We start from the raw sequence: 15,522 nt of genomic DNA, 5'->3' as shown, positions 1-15,522 counted from the left end.
CAGGTGCATCAGCTGCATCAGCTGTCATCATCAATTGCACCGGCAAATAACTGCATATGAATTTGCAATCGCTTTGCATAAGAACTAAAGCACGAAATGATGTCTCGTCCAACCGTAAGGGTTGGGGCCTAAAAGCCACTTATCAGATGTACTGACATGTTATGTTTCTCACCAAACTTTCCTGTTTAACATTCGCAGTGTTCTCGCCTGAATTGACCACCACTAGCGTGCTCGCATCGGACTAAGAGATGGCACCGAAGAAGCCCACGGAACCGGAAGTAAAGCCTCTGATCGGACGTATCGGAACCAACCTGCGCATCGGTATCGTTGGTGTGCCGAACGTGGGCAAGTCGACGTTCTTCAACGTGCTGACGAAGAGTGCGGCACCGGCCGAAAACTTCCCCTTCTGCACCATCGATCCCAACGAGAGTCGGTAAGTGGTGTGCAGATGGAGAGAGAAAGAGGGGATAGGCGACGAAACACGACGAAACAACCGATCGAAACGGAGCAGAACGTAATCATCTGTGGCGCGCAGCAGCATTCATTTGCATATCAAACGAAATTCAACCAGCTAACAGCGAATGGCAGCGAACCGAAACCGGTGCCAATGAGCGCAAAATTCGGTACTGTTGTTTCTTTTCTGTTTGTATGTGCCCAGAGACAATGCCTATTTGCTCATCGCGCAGGCCGTCTGCAAGCCATGCGTACAAATAATCACTCGAGCGACGGTGGTCAAACGATGTTGAAAAATGACCAACGCCAGGTTCCGGCACGTAGGGCGGAGCCGGCCTGAACCAACGGTGGGATAATTAAAGACCATTTCCATTCCCAGCGCCCCGGCGAGACACCGGGTGCAACCTGCTGCAAACACATCCCCCGAACGGTTCCGTTCGTCAATTGCGCCCCATTTGCCGGGATGGGTCGCATTAGCGGCGAAACCGATATCGATTGCTGCCCCTCGTGACCGACGAGTACCACCGTTTTCCGTGCACCAGGTATCGGGCTGGCGGACGGTGGCGCAGTGTGCGCGATGGAATTAATTAAAAGTACTGCAATTATCCACCCGGTACCCGCGGGCACCGAGAAAACCGAGCCACGTTCCACCTTTCTTTCTGCGCTGCTCCCGCCAGCCTCCAGTTTAATGTTCGTACTGGCAATATCGCCTGACGTCTCGCATTCGACACGACACACACTCCACTACTGGAAGCTATTATGGATTGATTTCATCAAACGTCACCGGGTATGCTTCGCGCGCGCTGATAATTATTTGCCGCCCTCCCACTCTACGAAGGCTCTTTTTCCCTGCCCGGGAGCTCATTCCGTGCTAGGCCCGCATTTGCATCGTTCTCCCGTTCTTACACTCGTATTGCCCCTTGCCTTACCCGCGAACAGACAGTGCAACCAAACACAATTGTTTTTGGCAGACCAAGGGCGATAGCTATCGCATATTATTACGCCCCGTCGGAGTCTCCTGACTTGGTGGAGACAGGCCAACACAGTCCTTCGGACGCTCGGTTAGCGTGATAAATGATAATAATGAAAACGGTATTGAGCTTAACCATCCCGAACCACAAGGTCGCCCGCTAGTGGCAAGCGAAAAAACTGCTCCAGGATTCATCATGCAAATAAAAGCCAAGGGGAAGCATGAAAATATCATAAGAGTGGCATAAATATGCTGCTGCCGATTCATCTACTACCTTTTTCGGGTACGACGTGTCCGTCCTTGATCCTCGCTATCTTGCTTTCCGCTGCCTCGTACGGCAGAAGTGTCAGAATGCCAAATTGCACCATTAAGAACACGCCATGTGAATACAAAATGAACGCCAGCAAATGCAGCGAGCGAGTCGGTTTTCCAAGATGGCCATTGGCCAGCGAACAAGCGTTGACCGGTTTCTGGCCCCTCTGGTTATTGCGAAGATAATTCCGCTCGAGTTGAGACACGGCGCGAAAGTTCATCAGTCTGCGTCGGTCTGCCAGCTCCACCGATGCAAGCGTCGAATAATCGTTTTCGGAGTACCAATTGCTCTCTTCCAGCTATGCACCGTTCAAACCGTTTTCATTCTTCCAATTCGATCCCATTCCGATTGTCTTGTTTGTGAGAGGTAGCTTGTTTTATTTGCTTTACTTCAATGTTCCTGGCCCGCTGTTGGCGGTGCAGAAATGCAGTGCATATGATTATTCGCTTACATCCGGAGTTGAATTGCGCAGCTGAGCCTGCGTTTTTATTGTGGTCCGGTGCTATGGCCATTGATTATGATTTCAATGATATCAATTGCTGTTTAAGCGAATCCGCGTGCGCTCCCAATCAATTGTTGCCAGTTTAATGAAACCGATGGAGCTATCGTTAATCGTCATCTGCTGATTATACGGAGCAAGAATCGTCGTTTGCTCGCTCGTTACATCATTGCATAGTAGTCAGCCAGACATATTGCTGTCGGTATCCGTGATTTTATTATTCTACACAGTTATTTCTCAACTTACCATTGCATTATTTCATTTTACAGGAAGCAGATTTTAGTGAAATGGAATTTAAAGAAATTTGTAATCAATTTCAATTTACTTATTAGTATTTTTTGTTTGGCTTTTTATTTCCGCAGAGTTCCGGTGCCTGATTCACGATTCGACTATTTGTGCGAGTACCATAAACCCGCCAGGTAAGTACCTTAAGCAATTAGTGGTTAAACCATCTGAGAACACATATCGAACTTTGAGTCATTTATGCCTCCCTCTTCTCAGCAAAACTACACGAAGTTGTGATTCGTTGCGGATACTTTGCGTTGCTTTAGCATACCTTAATCCTAAATCAATCATTCGAACCCGAAAAAATTCCCCGAAACGCTTACGTAGAGTGGACACAAAACCCTTACTTTGGGGAACCCTTGGGGTTAGCAAGATTGCTTCCTAGATTTAGACCTTCCCCTAGGGTTCGACGGTTAACCTTTTATTTTATTTTATGCTATATCATTTGCAGTGATTAGCGTTCGGTTTTAGATCGTCGCCGTCGCAAAAGCGGACGCATGGGAAGAATAAAATAAGCCATCCCTTCTTAGCTAGCGTAGATAGAATCGGGTTCCAATAATCGATTCGTTCGATCGAACCGGACCGAGCTAAGTGGGCAATCCCAGCTTTCCAAGTAGAGTATGTTTCTATTTGATAACTGTCGCTGGGAAGAAAAGAATGCCAACGTCATGCTTGTGGTGTTCGATTCCTGCTCGGTTAGATGCGGATAAATTTTGCAACAGCTCGAACAAAACATTTCATTTGTCCATCTGAGGAGATAAAGCATTTGCAAACCAGCTTTCTTTTGCCATCCTTGACAGACAAATGGTGCACAGAATCACCTACTTTAATCGAGTGCAGGCAATGAACCGTGCAATCGAAACCATCATTCAGCACTATTCTCAACAGCCCAGTTGAACGATCGGTAATGAGAATGTGGCAACATGTTGACGCTCATTAAATTGACAGGCCAAATGCGAGAAAGTCGACACCCGGTGTGGTTGCAAATCAATGCGCAAAAATCGATACCCATTAGTAACCCGCACTGGCGCTAGTTATCTTCACACTTTTTCTTTGCCCAACGGACGGGGACGGGGAGTGTAAACAAGGTGTCTAGGTTCGGCCGGCTGCGAGGAAAACTCTCGGCGTCGTCAGCAGAATGCAAATCATCGCCGGTGATGATTCCGATCGCTCAACCGTTCCTCCATCTCTGGACAAGGCTGGCTAGTCACTGCTTAATTGCGAGGTACGGTTTGCAGGTTCCGATGTAAACACTTGGCGGTGATAAACCTATCATTAGGCCCGGGGGAAACGTTTCTTTTTATTCTATCCTGCAACCAGTATTGATTCTGCTGCGGTATTATCATATCACAAGTTATTTTATCTAATTTCAACTTCGCTACTGAAATTTCTTCTAGGACAACTTTCGGTTCTGTCAAAATATTATTTCATATTGTGTCAAAATGTTTCATAGAGAAACTCATTTGGCGTTGCTTTTACTACATGCATCTTGTGGATGCCTTGTTTGTGAAAATGGATTTATTATTGTTCTACCGTTTAAACATATCTGTCTTCTTTTCCCTTCTTTCAGCTTCATGTACTTATCAACTAAATTGATTCTCACTTCATTGATGGTGTCTTTGCAAAGCACTTTCTTCCCTATCTTGTTCTTGCGGAGTAGAAGATCGCGCATCGCGTCGTATTCTATCTAAGCGCACCAAGTAATGGTTGTTGTAATGACGAGCGAATTACAGAAGCTACGAATTACGGTGCACTTTACAACATTATCATTGGCATGCCAGTGTGCGCCGGGGGGAAAGGGGATCCCGAACGAGAAACCGAGTGGCCGTTGTTTGATACAGTTTGGCAATTATAGTAATTGTACTAAATGTGTGTATACCGAGCGTATCGGTTTCTGCGGGCCATCCGAGCACGCCCTGTCTCTTTGGTTCGATATCATCGGCCACGGTCGATCTACACTTCCCTCTCTTCACTGCTTTCGTTCCGTGTTAAATCGAAATTAAATGCAAAAAACCAAAAACACAGTTTTGTGGTGCGGTATTCTTCAGGTACGATCGGTCAGAGGAAACAAGAAACACACATGCACAAAACACTCACACACCACTTGGTGTAGTGTCCAACCACCGTTGGTCCTTCGAGGAGCTGTTCAGCAGCATTTCGCAATTTTTATTTCGGATGCAAAAAGAGCATCAAAACAAAGCAGCCTTTCCGGCGAGCGGTAGCGACTTCTTGCTTGCTTGTGCGCCTGCCTCATCGTCGTCGTCGTCGCGTGTGAAAAATTGGGCAAAAGGTTGGGAGCGCAAGAGAACGCCCGAAAAGGGTTGGAGCAAAAGCGCGAGATATACACGTGCTTCCAAAAGAGGCGTGGCGTCCTGTTTTATACATCCATCATTTTGTGCACACCGACAGGAAGAAAAACAAAACACCACCACCGAAAGAAGGTGGATGTGAAGAGCCGAAGGATGTGTCCGGAAAGAAGAGCCCCAGTCGGCTTGTTTCATTGTTTCTCAATTAGGGTAGTAAGGTTCTCAATAAGGGATCCTTCTTACCTATTTCAATATATCCATCAATTGGTTCTCTATTCTATAAAAACACATTTCAGAACTATCCTCCTGAAACTGAAAAGGATCCTTTGCAGCAGAACGTAGTTACGCTATACATCCATAAAGAAAATAGAAACGGATCAAAAGGATGACGGATCTACACTCTCGAAATCCACCAATTGGGGTTGTGGAAAACACACACCTGAAGTTGGCACGCAAAACGGAAGCCACACCAAAACACACCGTCCCGTCGCCGACTAATGAAATGGATGGCGCGCACGCGAGGAAGAAAAAAACCCCGGACTGCGAGAAAGAGAGATGGCAAGGGAGCAGAGACTCCATTTTTTAAATGGCGGGTTACGTGCAAACTAAAAAAAAAAAACCCGCGGGACGCGACGGGCCTGATGAGCCTGTTATTTTGTCTTTTTAAGGTAGCTTCTTGCCGCCCCGTGGCCGGTTCGCACTAGCGCTTCCTCTCCCACTGTGCACTTTGGTGCATGCATACATGGATGGGGCGGGTTGTTTCGCATTAAAAAGGCAACCAATACCAAAAAATAACAATGAAGAAAAACGAAATGAGAGATAGCGCTACGGCCACCAGGATGGGAAAATGAGTGTTTGCCAAAAAAACGGAAGCAGCCGTGGGTCAAGGAAAAAATAAACACCATGTTGACCTTGTCCAACCCCTTTAACCATTCTCTCCACCATTTGAAATTTGAATCCAAAGCAAAATGGTGGCTTTCGGTCCGTTTTGGGTGAGCTTTTCCGCTCAAATCAAACGTTGAAATGTCTGCTGTCATTTCATCACACATGATGATACAACTAACATGCGGTTGGTTTAGCGTTAATTGCAACTACTTTCCTTCTATAATGCGATTCCATAATTCCTATTCTTTTTTCTTCTTCCAGTTACAATACGGAAGGCTTAGGAGTTTCAGAAATAATCCCCAACACGCTTGTAAACGGAGATTTAATATGCTTGAGATATGTGGAAAACCATGTGAATTAAACCATGATGTTTCCCGAGCTCCCCAGCCAGCTGTATTGGCAAACAAAGTACACCAAATTATGTTCGACTTCCTGCTACACATTGGACGTTCGACACAGTCCCTCGAGCAACGACGTCCCGTCCGTCCGTGCGGTGCCAAAAACCGGGAGCGCCATAGTTATTACGCAAGAAGGAGAAAACTGTCCAAAGCGAATGAATATGCTTTCCTTCCCGCATCGCGAACCCAGGGCCTTTTTGCTATCGACATCTTTATAGCCTGATTGTAAATCGGGGTCTGGTGAAAAAAAAAACAACAATCTGCTGCGACAGAGGGAACATACACACACCTACCCTTCCAACCCTACCTGCCACTTCCCAAAACCACGCGAAGAAAATTATACCGTGTGGAAAGATGGCACAAACCGCGGCGCTGGGCCCCGCTTATCGCGCCCGACAAAATCGTAACGGAACATGATTATTCAAATCACTACCCCCAATCATCGGCGCAAAAGGGAGCGGTTTTTGGTGGAAATTCTTAGAAAATACCCTCGCCATTCACGGTGCGCTCTTATTTTTGCCTCCCGAAAAAAACGAGGAAAAAGTCAGGAAAATATTCGGACTTGCCATTCCTGTTACATATTTTGGATGGATTCTAAGACTGTGTTGCACACTACACTCAACTTGTCGATATATGGTTGCCAGGCTTAACCTAACCCCCAACCAGTCCTTTTCCTCCATCTTGGGGTGGGCAGCTTTACGTTTGGCAAGACGTCGTCGGTCGTGCTGCAGCGGAAATGCACAGCCAGACGTCGTTACGAGCCCTGCAATCATTGCCCTTTCCGCAGCATGTACCACTTTGTATGCTCTCCGTTTGCGATTGTTTCGTTTTCTTATCTCGTTTCAATTCTTTTATTTATTTCCCCTTACCTGCAGCCAACGATTGTTACTCGTTACGGGGCTGTCTGTCTTTTAATGTTATCCAGTATAATACTAGCATTAAGTTATCGAAATTTACGTTACACTTTTTGATCTGTGCCAGTTTTTCATCTAATATTTTTGTTTACCTTTCAGTATTCGAAGTTAACACTTAGAAAAGGAGACCAAAAGTCGGAAATCAGATGAAATTAAACAGCCAAAGCGTTCCCCCAACGGGTATTCGGGTGTCCTCGACTGGACGCGGGGACCCTCCAAACACCGGGCTCTTGAGGGTTCGAAAAGAAGGTGTAGAAGTCCTTGAGTGCGGCGGGTGGATGACGCAAATGGCAGTTACACAGCTCTTTAAATTGCCAAGGCAAGGGAGGAAACGATAAGAAAATGGTGGCGGGGAGGGAGGGGGGGGGGGGGATAAGTGGGCGACCTAGCGACAGAGACGTAATTATACAAAATTGCTCAAATTACGTCGAATCGGTCGGAATTTTTTGGGTACGGAATTTTTCGGCAGGACTCTTCTCATATCCATACATCCACACCGTTCAAACCGAACCCGCGGCTCACGAAGCGGCAAGGATGGACGGCAGGAAGGGTCTGAAGAAAGGGCCAGTCGCTTCTTGCTTGCGCGTACGTGCCTGGTGTGTGTGTGTCGTTTTTCTGCACACAACGTCGCGTCGGAAAAAATGGGAAAATTTACCTTCGCGCAGGAAAAGGAGCCAAACCATTCCCGGGGGGAGGTGGCAATGGTGGTGGAGACTTGCTGTAGGGAGGGTCAGGGGATGAAGCGGTGTCCATAGGAAGTTGTAAACTCCGTATGTAGCTATTTTGTTTTTCTTTCCTTTCGTTAACGGAATGTATGAGAAGTAAAGAAGAAAGTGTATCGTTACGTTGAAGATTTCTTGGAACTTGGAAATCTTCGACGGTTCGTTTTTTATCCGGCTCGAAAGGAACGGTTGAGAGCAGCTTGCAAATGCACCGTGCCATTCCACGCTCCCCTTCCCCCGTCCAGCACTCCTGATCCGCCGGAGTCTTTGGCCCAAGGTATTCTTAGGCTGTAAGCCTTTTTTCTGCGCTCAATGCAGGCAATGCTTCGATCGTTATGATCATCATAATTCGATCCCCTTAATGGGACTTCCTTGAACCTCTTTTATGTGTTGCTGTGTGTGTGTGTGCGCTAGCTTTTTTTTCCTTCCCTTCAAAACGATGGTACGCCGACGAAAAAAGTGGTCGACGTATTTGCTATGCAAAACCAGCTTTTTCGTCTCCCTGCTGTTTTCTTCCTTTTTCTCCTCCTTCTCGGATCTCTCCTCTCCATAATCCTTGGACGAGAGGTTCGAAGAAGGATGCTCTTTGCCCCAACCAAGCGGCAAAAAGCGGTGGAAGCGAATTAATCCGCCCCGGTGCACGATGAAAACGGTGCACGCCGAGGGTGGAAAGGGCATACGGAAAATTACTACTCCACGGTTTGATAGTGCCACACGGTTTCCCGGTAGCGCTTACAGTCGTTGCCGCTCAGGGTTTCTGTCGTTAACACAACCGTCGTTGATGAAATGCATCCATTTTTATCTCTTAAGCATCCATTTTTTGTCTCTAACGCATTTTTGCTTCGTGGTTATCTATTTTGGTTGAGTTTTTACTTTCGTTTGGTTATTTAGTCATTTCAAATGAATTAAAACAAGAGAATTATTGTTTCTTATTGACTAACATAACAAGTGGTCTAGAAAAAGAAAATTACACAGCATTAATCCTTGAATTAAAATGGACTTACGGCCAGAGCATCAACAAACAAGGCAAGTGACGTTTGACAGTTATGAAAATGTGTATCCTTAAGTTCATCACTGTTGGGTGAATTTCGAAAAAACGCAAACAACAATGAACAAATGCACCGTAAAAAAGCACAAAACTAGATCCGCTCGGCAAACGGTACGTAGAGGTACACCTAATCAGCATGCTAAACTCTGTTGCGGCTTTGCCTTCCGAGGTTACACAAACGATAATTATATTCCTAATCGACGAATCCTGTTCCTTAGAATGTAGCACTTGGAACCAAGGGATCGTTCAAAAGTGTTGCAGAATGTTTTTCTTATTGTTTTACCTTTAGTTTTCCAGTATACTGATATGAGTCTAGAATGAGATCAAACTCGCCGGATGCGCCTAGACCTGGCACAGAAGGAAGACGGGATCGCCGGCATGCCAGGCAAATTAGCATGAACGTTTGTACGCAAACAATCCTTTGCAGCATCGTGGAACTAAAACCGTTCGTTTCGTTGTTATTCCAGGAAGAGGGAACACAGTGTCTCGATAAGCGGAATCGGGAAAACCATCGAAAAGTATGGGGTTCCGACCGACCCCGGCCCGGGAAAGGACGAGGGACGAACGTCTGGAACTGGTGCCAGGTTCCCGGCCAGGAGATCGGGAGCAAAATTTAAATATTTAATGACTTCTATTATCGTTATACTTGGCCGGCGTAATAGTGGGTAATGATAAGGTCGTCAGCACTCTGGTAGCTGACAGCCAGCCAGCCTCTCTCGCCGCGGCGTCTTCCGCGATTGCTTCCATCCCTCCAGGCGCTCCTCTATCTCTTCTTCTGTTACTGCGAAAATGTCCGTTCTGCAGCCTTAAACGGGAAACAATCTGCGCGTTCGGGCGATTTGCCACCATCTGGGGGTTACCTGAGCCAGCTGGGCCGCAGTTAAACGGCGGTTTATCAGCCCCGAACCACCAGGTCCGGGTAGAACGTAGATAACTATCATCTCCATTCAACTCCCAGCTACCTGCGAGCTTTAGGGAAAAGTAGTCCGACCTAGGAGCGCTCTGTGCTTTATCACGTGCCGCGCAACCTGTTCCCAGGCAAATCTTCCTCCGGGCCAGGTTGATACTATCGGGGAAAGCTCACCGATACGCTGGGAACCTCGGACACACCATCAAACGGGGTGCAAATGGTTCCGTTTCTCCGTTCCGACCTTCTCATTAACACAAGTCACATCCTCTCTCCGCTCGCTGGCATTTCGTTCAAGAGTTTGCTTCATATATATCGCCCAAAATATTTCCGATTGATTTTTCATCATTATTTTACATTAGTCTGAGCTACAAGATCAAAAAAAGTTCTTTTTTGCGTATAATTTGGTGCTTATACAGTTGTATGCCTGGATTCGGATAGTTTACATCGCGCTTATCATTGTTTCAACAATGTACTTTAGATTGTTGAAAGCCTCACACCTACGATAGAACGAAACGTGAGAGTTTTGTTTCGAGATTTTTAAGTAGATAGTAGATTTTCTACTATTGAAACATGACATTTCGTAACTTTTCTTAGTGCTGTTGACGTTCGTGCCAACTACATTGCACTTTTAACAACTGTAATTAAAAAGCAGAAGATAGACAATGTTATGAAGTCGTTGAAACTAACATAACTTGTATAAATAAAATTGACTCTAGTGCGGGAACGTTGTGATCCTTTCTGTCTAATGACGTGCTATAATGTTGTTAGGGTTCTAGACTACTGAGTGTTGTAATGTGGCGCATATTTAGGTTAAGAAAAAATGAAATCTGATATTCATATAAAGAAAAACAGGACATTCTTTTGGGATAGAAGTCCTTTCCCAGATTAAAACGATTCCTGCAACTTCTAGAATGGAACGAGAAGAGTAAAAACGTGATAGAGAGAGAGAAAGAGAAAGTCCCTGGGGTCTCAAATTACCCTGGCTGGCCCACGGGCATTTAGTCTGTCCTCTCCGCTCCTCCCCCCCTCCCTACCCAACATCGTGTGCTTTAATAACGACGAAGGTTTGCCATTTTGCATTTACCATTTCCACCGAGGCAGCAACCCCCAACCCTCTCCCTGCACGACCGAGCGTCCCCTTGGGGCGGCTTGGGGTGGCTTTGATCGGAAAATTAAGCAAATTACCCCCGACACGGCTGCGCCGGAATGAGCCTGGCATCCATTTTGGAACCGGCCGGTGCCACCACCTTGAAGGAAGGACCGCTCGGCCCATTGGAGTCCTTTGCGCGATGGGGAAGGGGGCTCGTGCCTCCTGCCCTTTTACGCTCCATGTGGTGGATAATTGCACTACATGCACGCACCGGCCCGTGGTTGTAGTTGTTTCCTTTTTTTCCTTTCTTTCTTTCTTTCTTTTTGCTTTGCAGAACAGTTGTCGGAAGGATGGGAGTATGTTTTTCCAAGCTCTCCTTTCCGTTGTGTTTACCATTTTTTTTTTTTATTCCAACCTTCCATTTAACCTCCGAGTAACGTCGGGTCGCCGCCAGGACGATCTTTCCGTTTACCTCGCTTCCGAAACAACATTTAGCGATGTAGTGCTTCTGGTCTTTTTTGCTGGACGTGTCGTAAGGTTGTCTTTAACAACAGAAACACGACCGTTTTCCCAGAAAGAGGTCAGATGCCTTGAGTTAACTGAAGTCAAAGTAGCACAATCTGCCAAACCACCTAAGTATGATGTCAAGAAACATTTTATCCTCGGGATAAAAAGCTCAAAACAGCTAAAGCTGACGTATCGGATGTTTATTTCTACGATGAATAGGATATACTATTAATTTTATGTCATAATGATAAACTTTAAACTACCTCGAGGTAACTGATTGTGTTTTGTTCAAATCATAACATTAGGCCATTATGTTGATTCAATTTAATTTCTTCTTTAACTATTTTTATCAGGTTTTATTCTTATGAATTAAATATGTTCAGATGTAGCATTACGTGTAGGTAAACTAGCAAAACATGTTTCAAAATTTCTCCCGCAGTATTCGATAAGTTTTCTCAAATGGTTGATATCTGTTTTGTTACCTGTTTGCAAGTGTTTCATATCTGCTTTACTATTACCCTCTATCTTTTCCAGCAAGGTGCCGGCGTATCTGAACGTGGTGGACATCGCCGGTCTGGTGAAGGGTGCCGCCGAGGGTGCCGGCCTGGGCAATGCTTTCCTGTCGCACATCAATGCGTGCGATGCTATTTTCCATCTGTGCCGTAAGTTGATTGTAGCCGCCAAAACATCCCATTCGCGTGATTTGCGTTTTCGATTGGCTGAGAATTAGGGTTATAAACACGCACCCTTCCGTTTCGGCCGCGAGCTGAAGGTGTAGAAAAAGCCCGCGATCTTATCTTTTCGTGTCAAAAAAAACAGAGGGAGGTCTCTCCCTTGTAGAGTAGAAGATTTGTGAAGGATAGAAAAATGAATACCAGCGTGTTTGAAAATGGGAAATCATTCTCGACATTGAACTAACCGCGCATCATCCATGTGTTTTTCCTCTTCTCGACCCCACCACAGGTGCGTTTGAGGACCCGGACGTGACGCACGTCGAGGGTGAGGTCGACCCAGTGCGTGACCTGTCCATCATCAGCGAGGAGCTGCGGCTGAAGGACGAGGAGAAGCTGATGATCAATCTCGACAAGCTCGAAAAGCTGGTCACACGCGGCGGTGACAAGAAAAGCAAGCCAGAATATGTGAGTAACGGGTTGCGGGACGGTGATCAATGAATCTCTTCGAAGGAGTGGAAAAAGGAAAGGGGTAAACAATTTGTCCACGGCACCAAGATATCATCGATTAATCATCACCACCGTGTGCGATATGGATCCAAGTCGATCGGTTTGGGAGCATGGGCGGCGATTATGTTGCTTCACACTTCCCGTGTTTCCACGGCACGGAAACGACGGTGGGGCACGAGAGTAGAACGGATCCAAACACCTACGATGATTAATTAAGCGACGGGCCCGCCACACCCATGTTCGATCGCGATCGGATCGCCAAACGCGCCGAACCTTCTCGGAATGAACAACATTCAGATCTCAAGCGGCGGCTCGTGCGAAGCGAAGAAAGAGGAGCGGACACCTTCGAGCAGGAACGCAACAGCACTGGCTGCGACGGAGTCAACAACCATTTATCTTCATCGTTCTTCTGTACGAACCCCGCACGAACTTGGGTGGGCGCATCGTGAAAGGTTTATTCTGTCACCGGACGGAAGAGACGAACTTGACGACGCTGGTGTCAAAGGGCAGCAATTCGAGACGAATGAATCTCGGATAGGCAAGCATCGGCGAATGGCACACGAATGGTAGCACACTTCCCAAAAGCCTCGAAAGGAAGTACACAGTACTACGATGCTGCTGCAAATTAGTTTGTTTTAATTTCGAAACCATCAGTTCTCTTCGTAAGAATGAGCAGCATTTAGATTTGCCTTTTTCCCAAGATCATCGGATCTTAACCAAAGAATGAAAGGAGCACCCAGAAGTGCCAAACCAAATGTCGCGCTGTGGTGTGATCGATTGTCGAGAGCCGGGAAAACATGTAAATTGAAACCTCGCTGCTGGCGGAGCGAACCCCCCGAAAATAGCTCCGACAAAGGTCGGACACGGTACTCTCCAGAGTCGTCGGAATTAAATTAATCATTTCATTCATCGATGCGGATGATGCTGCGCTTCTTTGCGCGCTGTAAAGAAAAGCAGCCTTCTCAGTGCATGTTGTCGGTTGAATTGAACGTTGATTCGTGCTTATCTTCAACGGTTCACCCTACTCGCCGACCCGACGGGTCGAATGTCAATCAGGCGACTTCACCCGGAGCGCATATACATCCATTCAGTGTTGCCCGGGACCACCTGCCGGGGTGCGTAATGGTTTACGACATTGCGTGAAAGTGGGATCCATTCGATGAGTGATGATTCTCCCGGTGGGCGGTCCGTCGTGTGGCTTGTCTAACTTTGTCAATGATCCCCGGAATCGGTGTGGCGCGTGCCCGTGCTTTTTCAAAGGCTTTTTTTCAAGATAAAACGGGCATGAGGATTAGGAACCGAGTCAAAGGTCGAACAAGTCGCAGAGAATTTTTACAGTCGAAGTTGACCCGAAATCGATGGTGGAATTCATTCATTTTACTGGGTATTGTTAATTTTGGATTTGTTCAATTAATATTCGCCTTCCGATCTATATTTTCTACCGATATATACGAGCTTGAGCCTAAATAATATGATTTTCCTTTCCGTGTTTTTTTTTTCCAAAGGAAACGTTGCTTAAAATTAAGGAAGTGCTAGTGGAGGAGAAGAAACACATCCGGTTCGCCGACTGGAGCGCGCATGACATCGAAGTGCTGAACAAGTACCTGTTCCTCACGTCGAAGCCGTGCATCTATCTGGTGAACCTGAAGGACACGGACTTCATCCGGAAGAAGAACAAGTGGCTGCCGAAGATCAAGGAGTGGATCGACAAGAACGATCCAGGTGCACCGATTATCCCGTTTTCCGGCGTGTTTGAGAACACACTATCCCAGCTCGAATCGGACGACGAGCGCAAGAAGTACGAAGAGGAGCACAAGTGCTACTCGGTGCTGGACAAGATCATCACCACCGGCTACAAGGCGCTGCAGCTCGAGTACTTCTTCACCGCCGGCCCGGACGAGGTGAAGGCCTGGACCGTGCAAAAGGGCACGAAAGCCCCCGGGGCCGCCGGCCGCATCCACACCGATTTCGAGAAAGGCTTCATTATGGCGGAGGTGATGCATTTCAACGACTTCAAGGAGGAGGGCTCCGAGTCAGCCGCCAAGGCTGCCGGCAAGTATCGGCAGCAGGGTCGTAACTACGTCGTCGAGGATGGTGACATTATTTTCTTCAAGTTCAACGCTGGCGCTGGCCTGAAGGACCCGAAGAAGAAGTGATACCACCGGGCCGCCACCACCATTATCGTCGTATTTCTCTACATTAACATGATCTTTTACGCGCACTTGTTTCTGCCGCAGCTGAGCTGAACTGGCAATGGTCGCCATCAGCCGGCCGGGCAGCTCAGTCAGCTTACTTAGCTCAAATGCATGTGGACTGCGCCTACAATATGTTACATGGAATAAATTATCGCTACAGATTTGACATACAATTTATTTTGGTTTCCATTGAACTAGTGAAAAATGTTTATGTCATCTTGGATTTTTATCATCCCGAACTATTTTTCCAACACCAGTCAACTTTTTGAACTTTTATTTTCAATAATCTATTGTTTTTATCATCATTTAAATTTTTAAACGTTTTTACAGCGACATCTTCCGACGCATAGTGGAAGTTTCAGGTGAATAACGCATGATTGTTCACGTCTCACCAAAACATCGAGTGAGAGCTCACGCTCAACATTCACTCTCACGTAGATGTTTTTGTAAACAACTACAGTAGAACGTCGATTACGTGGGGTATACTGGACACGCCGGTTGAAGGATGGTCGAACCAAACAAATATGAATGTCAAACATACGTTATAAACGTAACATAAAGTGCAGGATTTTATAAACTGTCTAGCTCCGGATAATCGAGGTCTTACTGTACATTTGAACTTGACCTAACAATCCCCTTCTCATATTTCACAAAAGCCAGAATTCTTACTGACACCAAATTTACAGTATTTTACGGATCTGTTTTTAGTTTTAATCACTCGGTTGACAAATATTAAATTTTTTTGCAGCTGTCATGTAGTTACAGCAAGTTTTTCCATGGCACTGGGATTTTTGCTGGAATTACATGATAGCAGCAAACATTTAAATTTCGGTTATATATCGAGTT

General features: G+C 46.3%; 1 protein-coding gene across 1 annotated transcript; it reads left to right on the top strand.

The window, feature by feature from the left end:
- Positions 1–201: 201 nt before the first annotated feature.
- LOC131290357 (obg-like ATPase 1) lies at positions 202–14,838 on the top strand. Its single transcript, XM_058319506.1, has 5 exons — positions 202–433; positions 2,598–2,654; positions 11,835–11,962; positions 12,264–12,439; positions 13,987–14,838. Exons 1-5 carry the CDS (start codon positions 249–251, stop codon positions 14,635–14,637), a joined length of 1,197 nt encoding a protein of 398 aa, XP_058175489.1. The 5' UTR covers positions 202–248; the 3' UTR covers positions 14,638–14,838.
- The last annotated feature ends 684 nt before the right edge of the window (positions 14,839–15,522 follow it).

Source organism: Anopheles ziemanni, chromosome X (genome assembly GCF_943734765.1).
Source record: "Anopheles ziemanni chromosome X, idAnoZiCoDA_A2_x.2, whole genome shotgun sequence".
Classification (NCBI taxonomy): Eukaryota; Metazoa; Arthropoda; class Insecta; order Diptera; family Culicidae; genus Anopheles; species Anopheles ziemanni.
This window is presented reverse-complemented; position numbering and strand designations above follow the sequence as displayed.

Bases quoted from the DNA above. Each gene is read 5' to 3' on its own strand.
- LOC131290357 (XM_058319506.1), top strand. From the start codon at position 249: ATGGCACCGAAGAAGCCCACGGAACCGGAAGTAAAGCCTCTGATCGGA. The intron at 434-2,597 runs GTAAGTGGTGTG...TTATTTCCGCAG, and splicing joins ATCGATCCCAACGAGAGTCG to AGTTCCGGTGCCTGATTCAC. The intron at 11,963-12,263 runs GTAAGTTGATTG...ACCCCACCACAG, and splicing joins TGCTATTTTCCATCTGTGCC to GTGCGTTTGAGGACCCGGAC.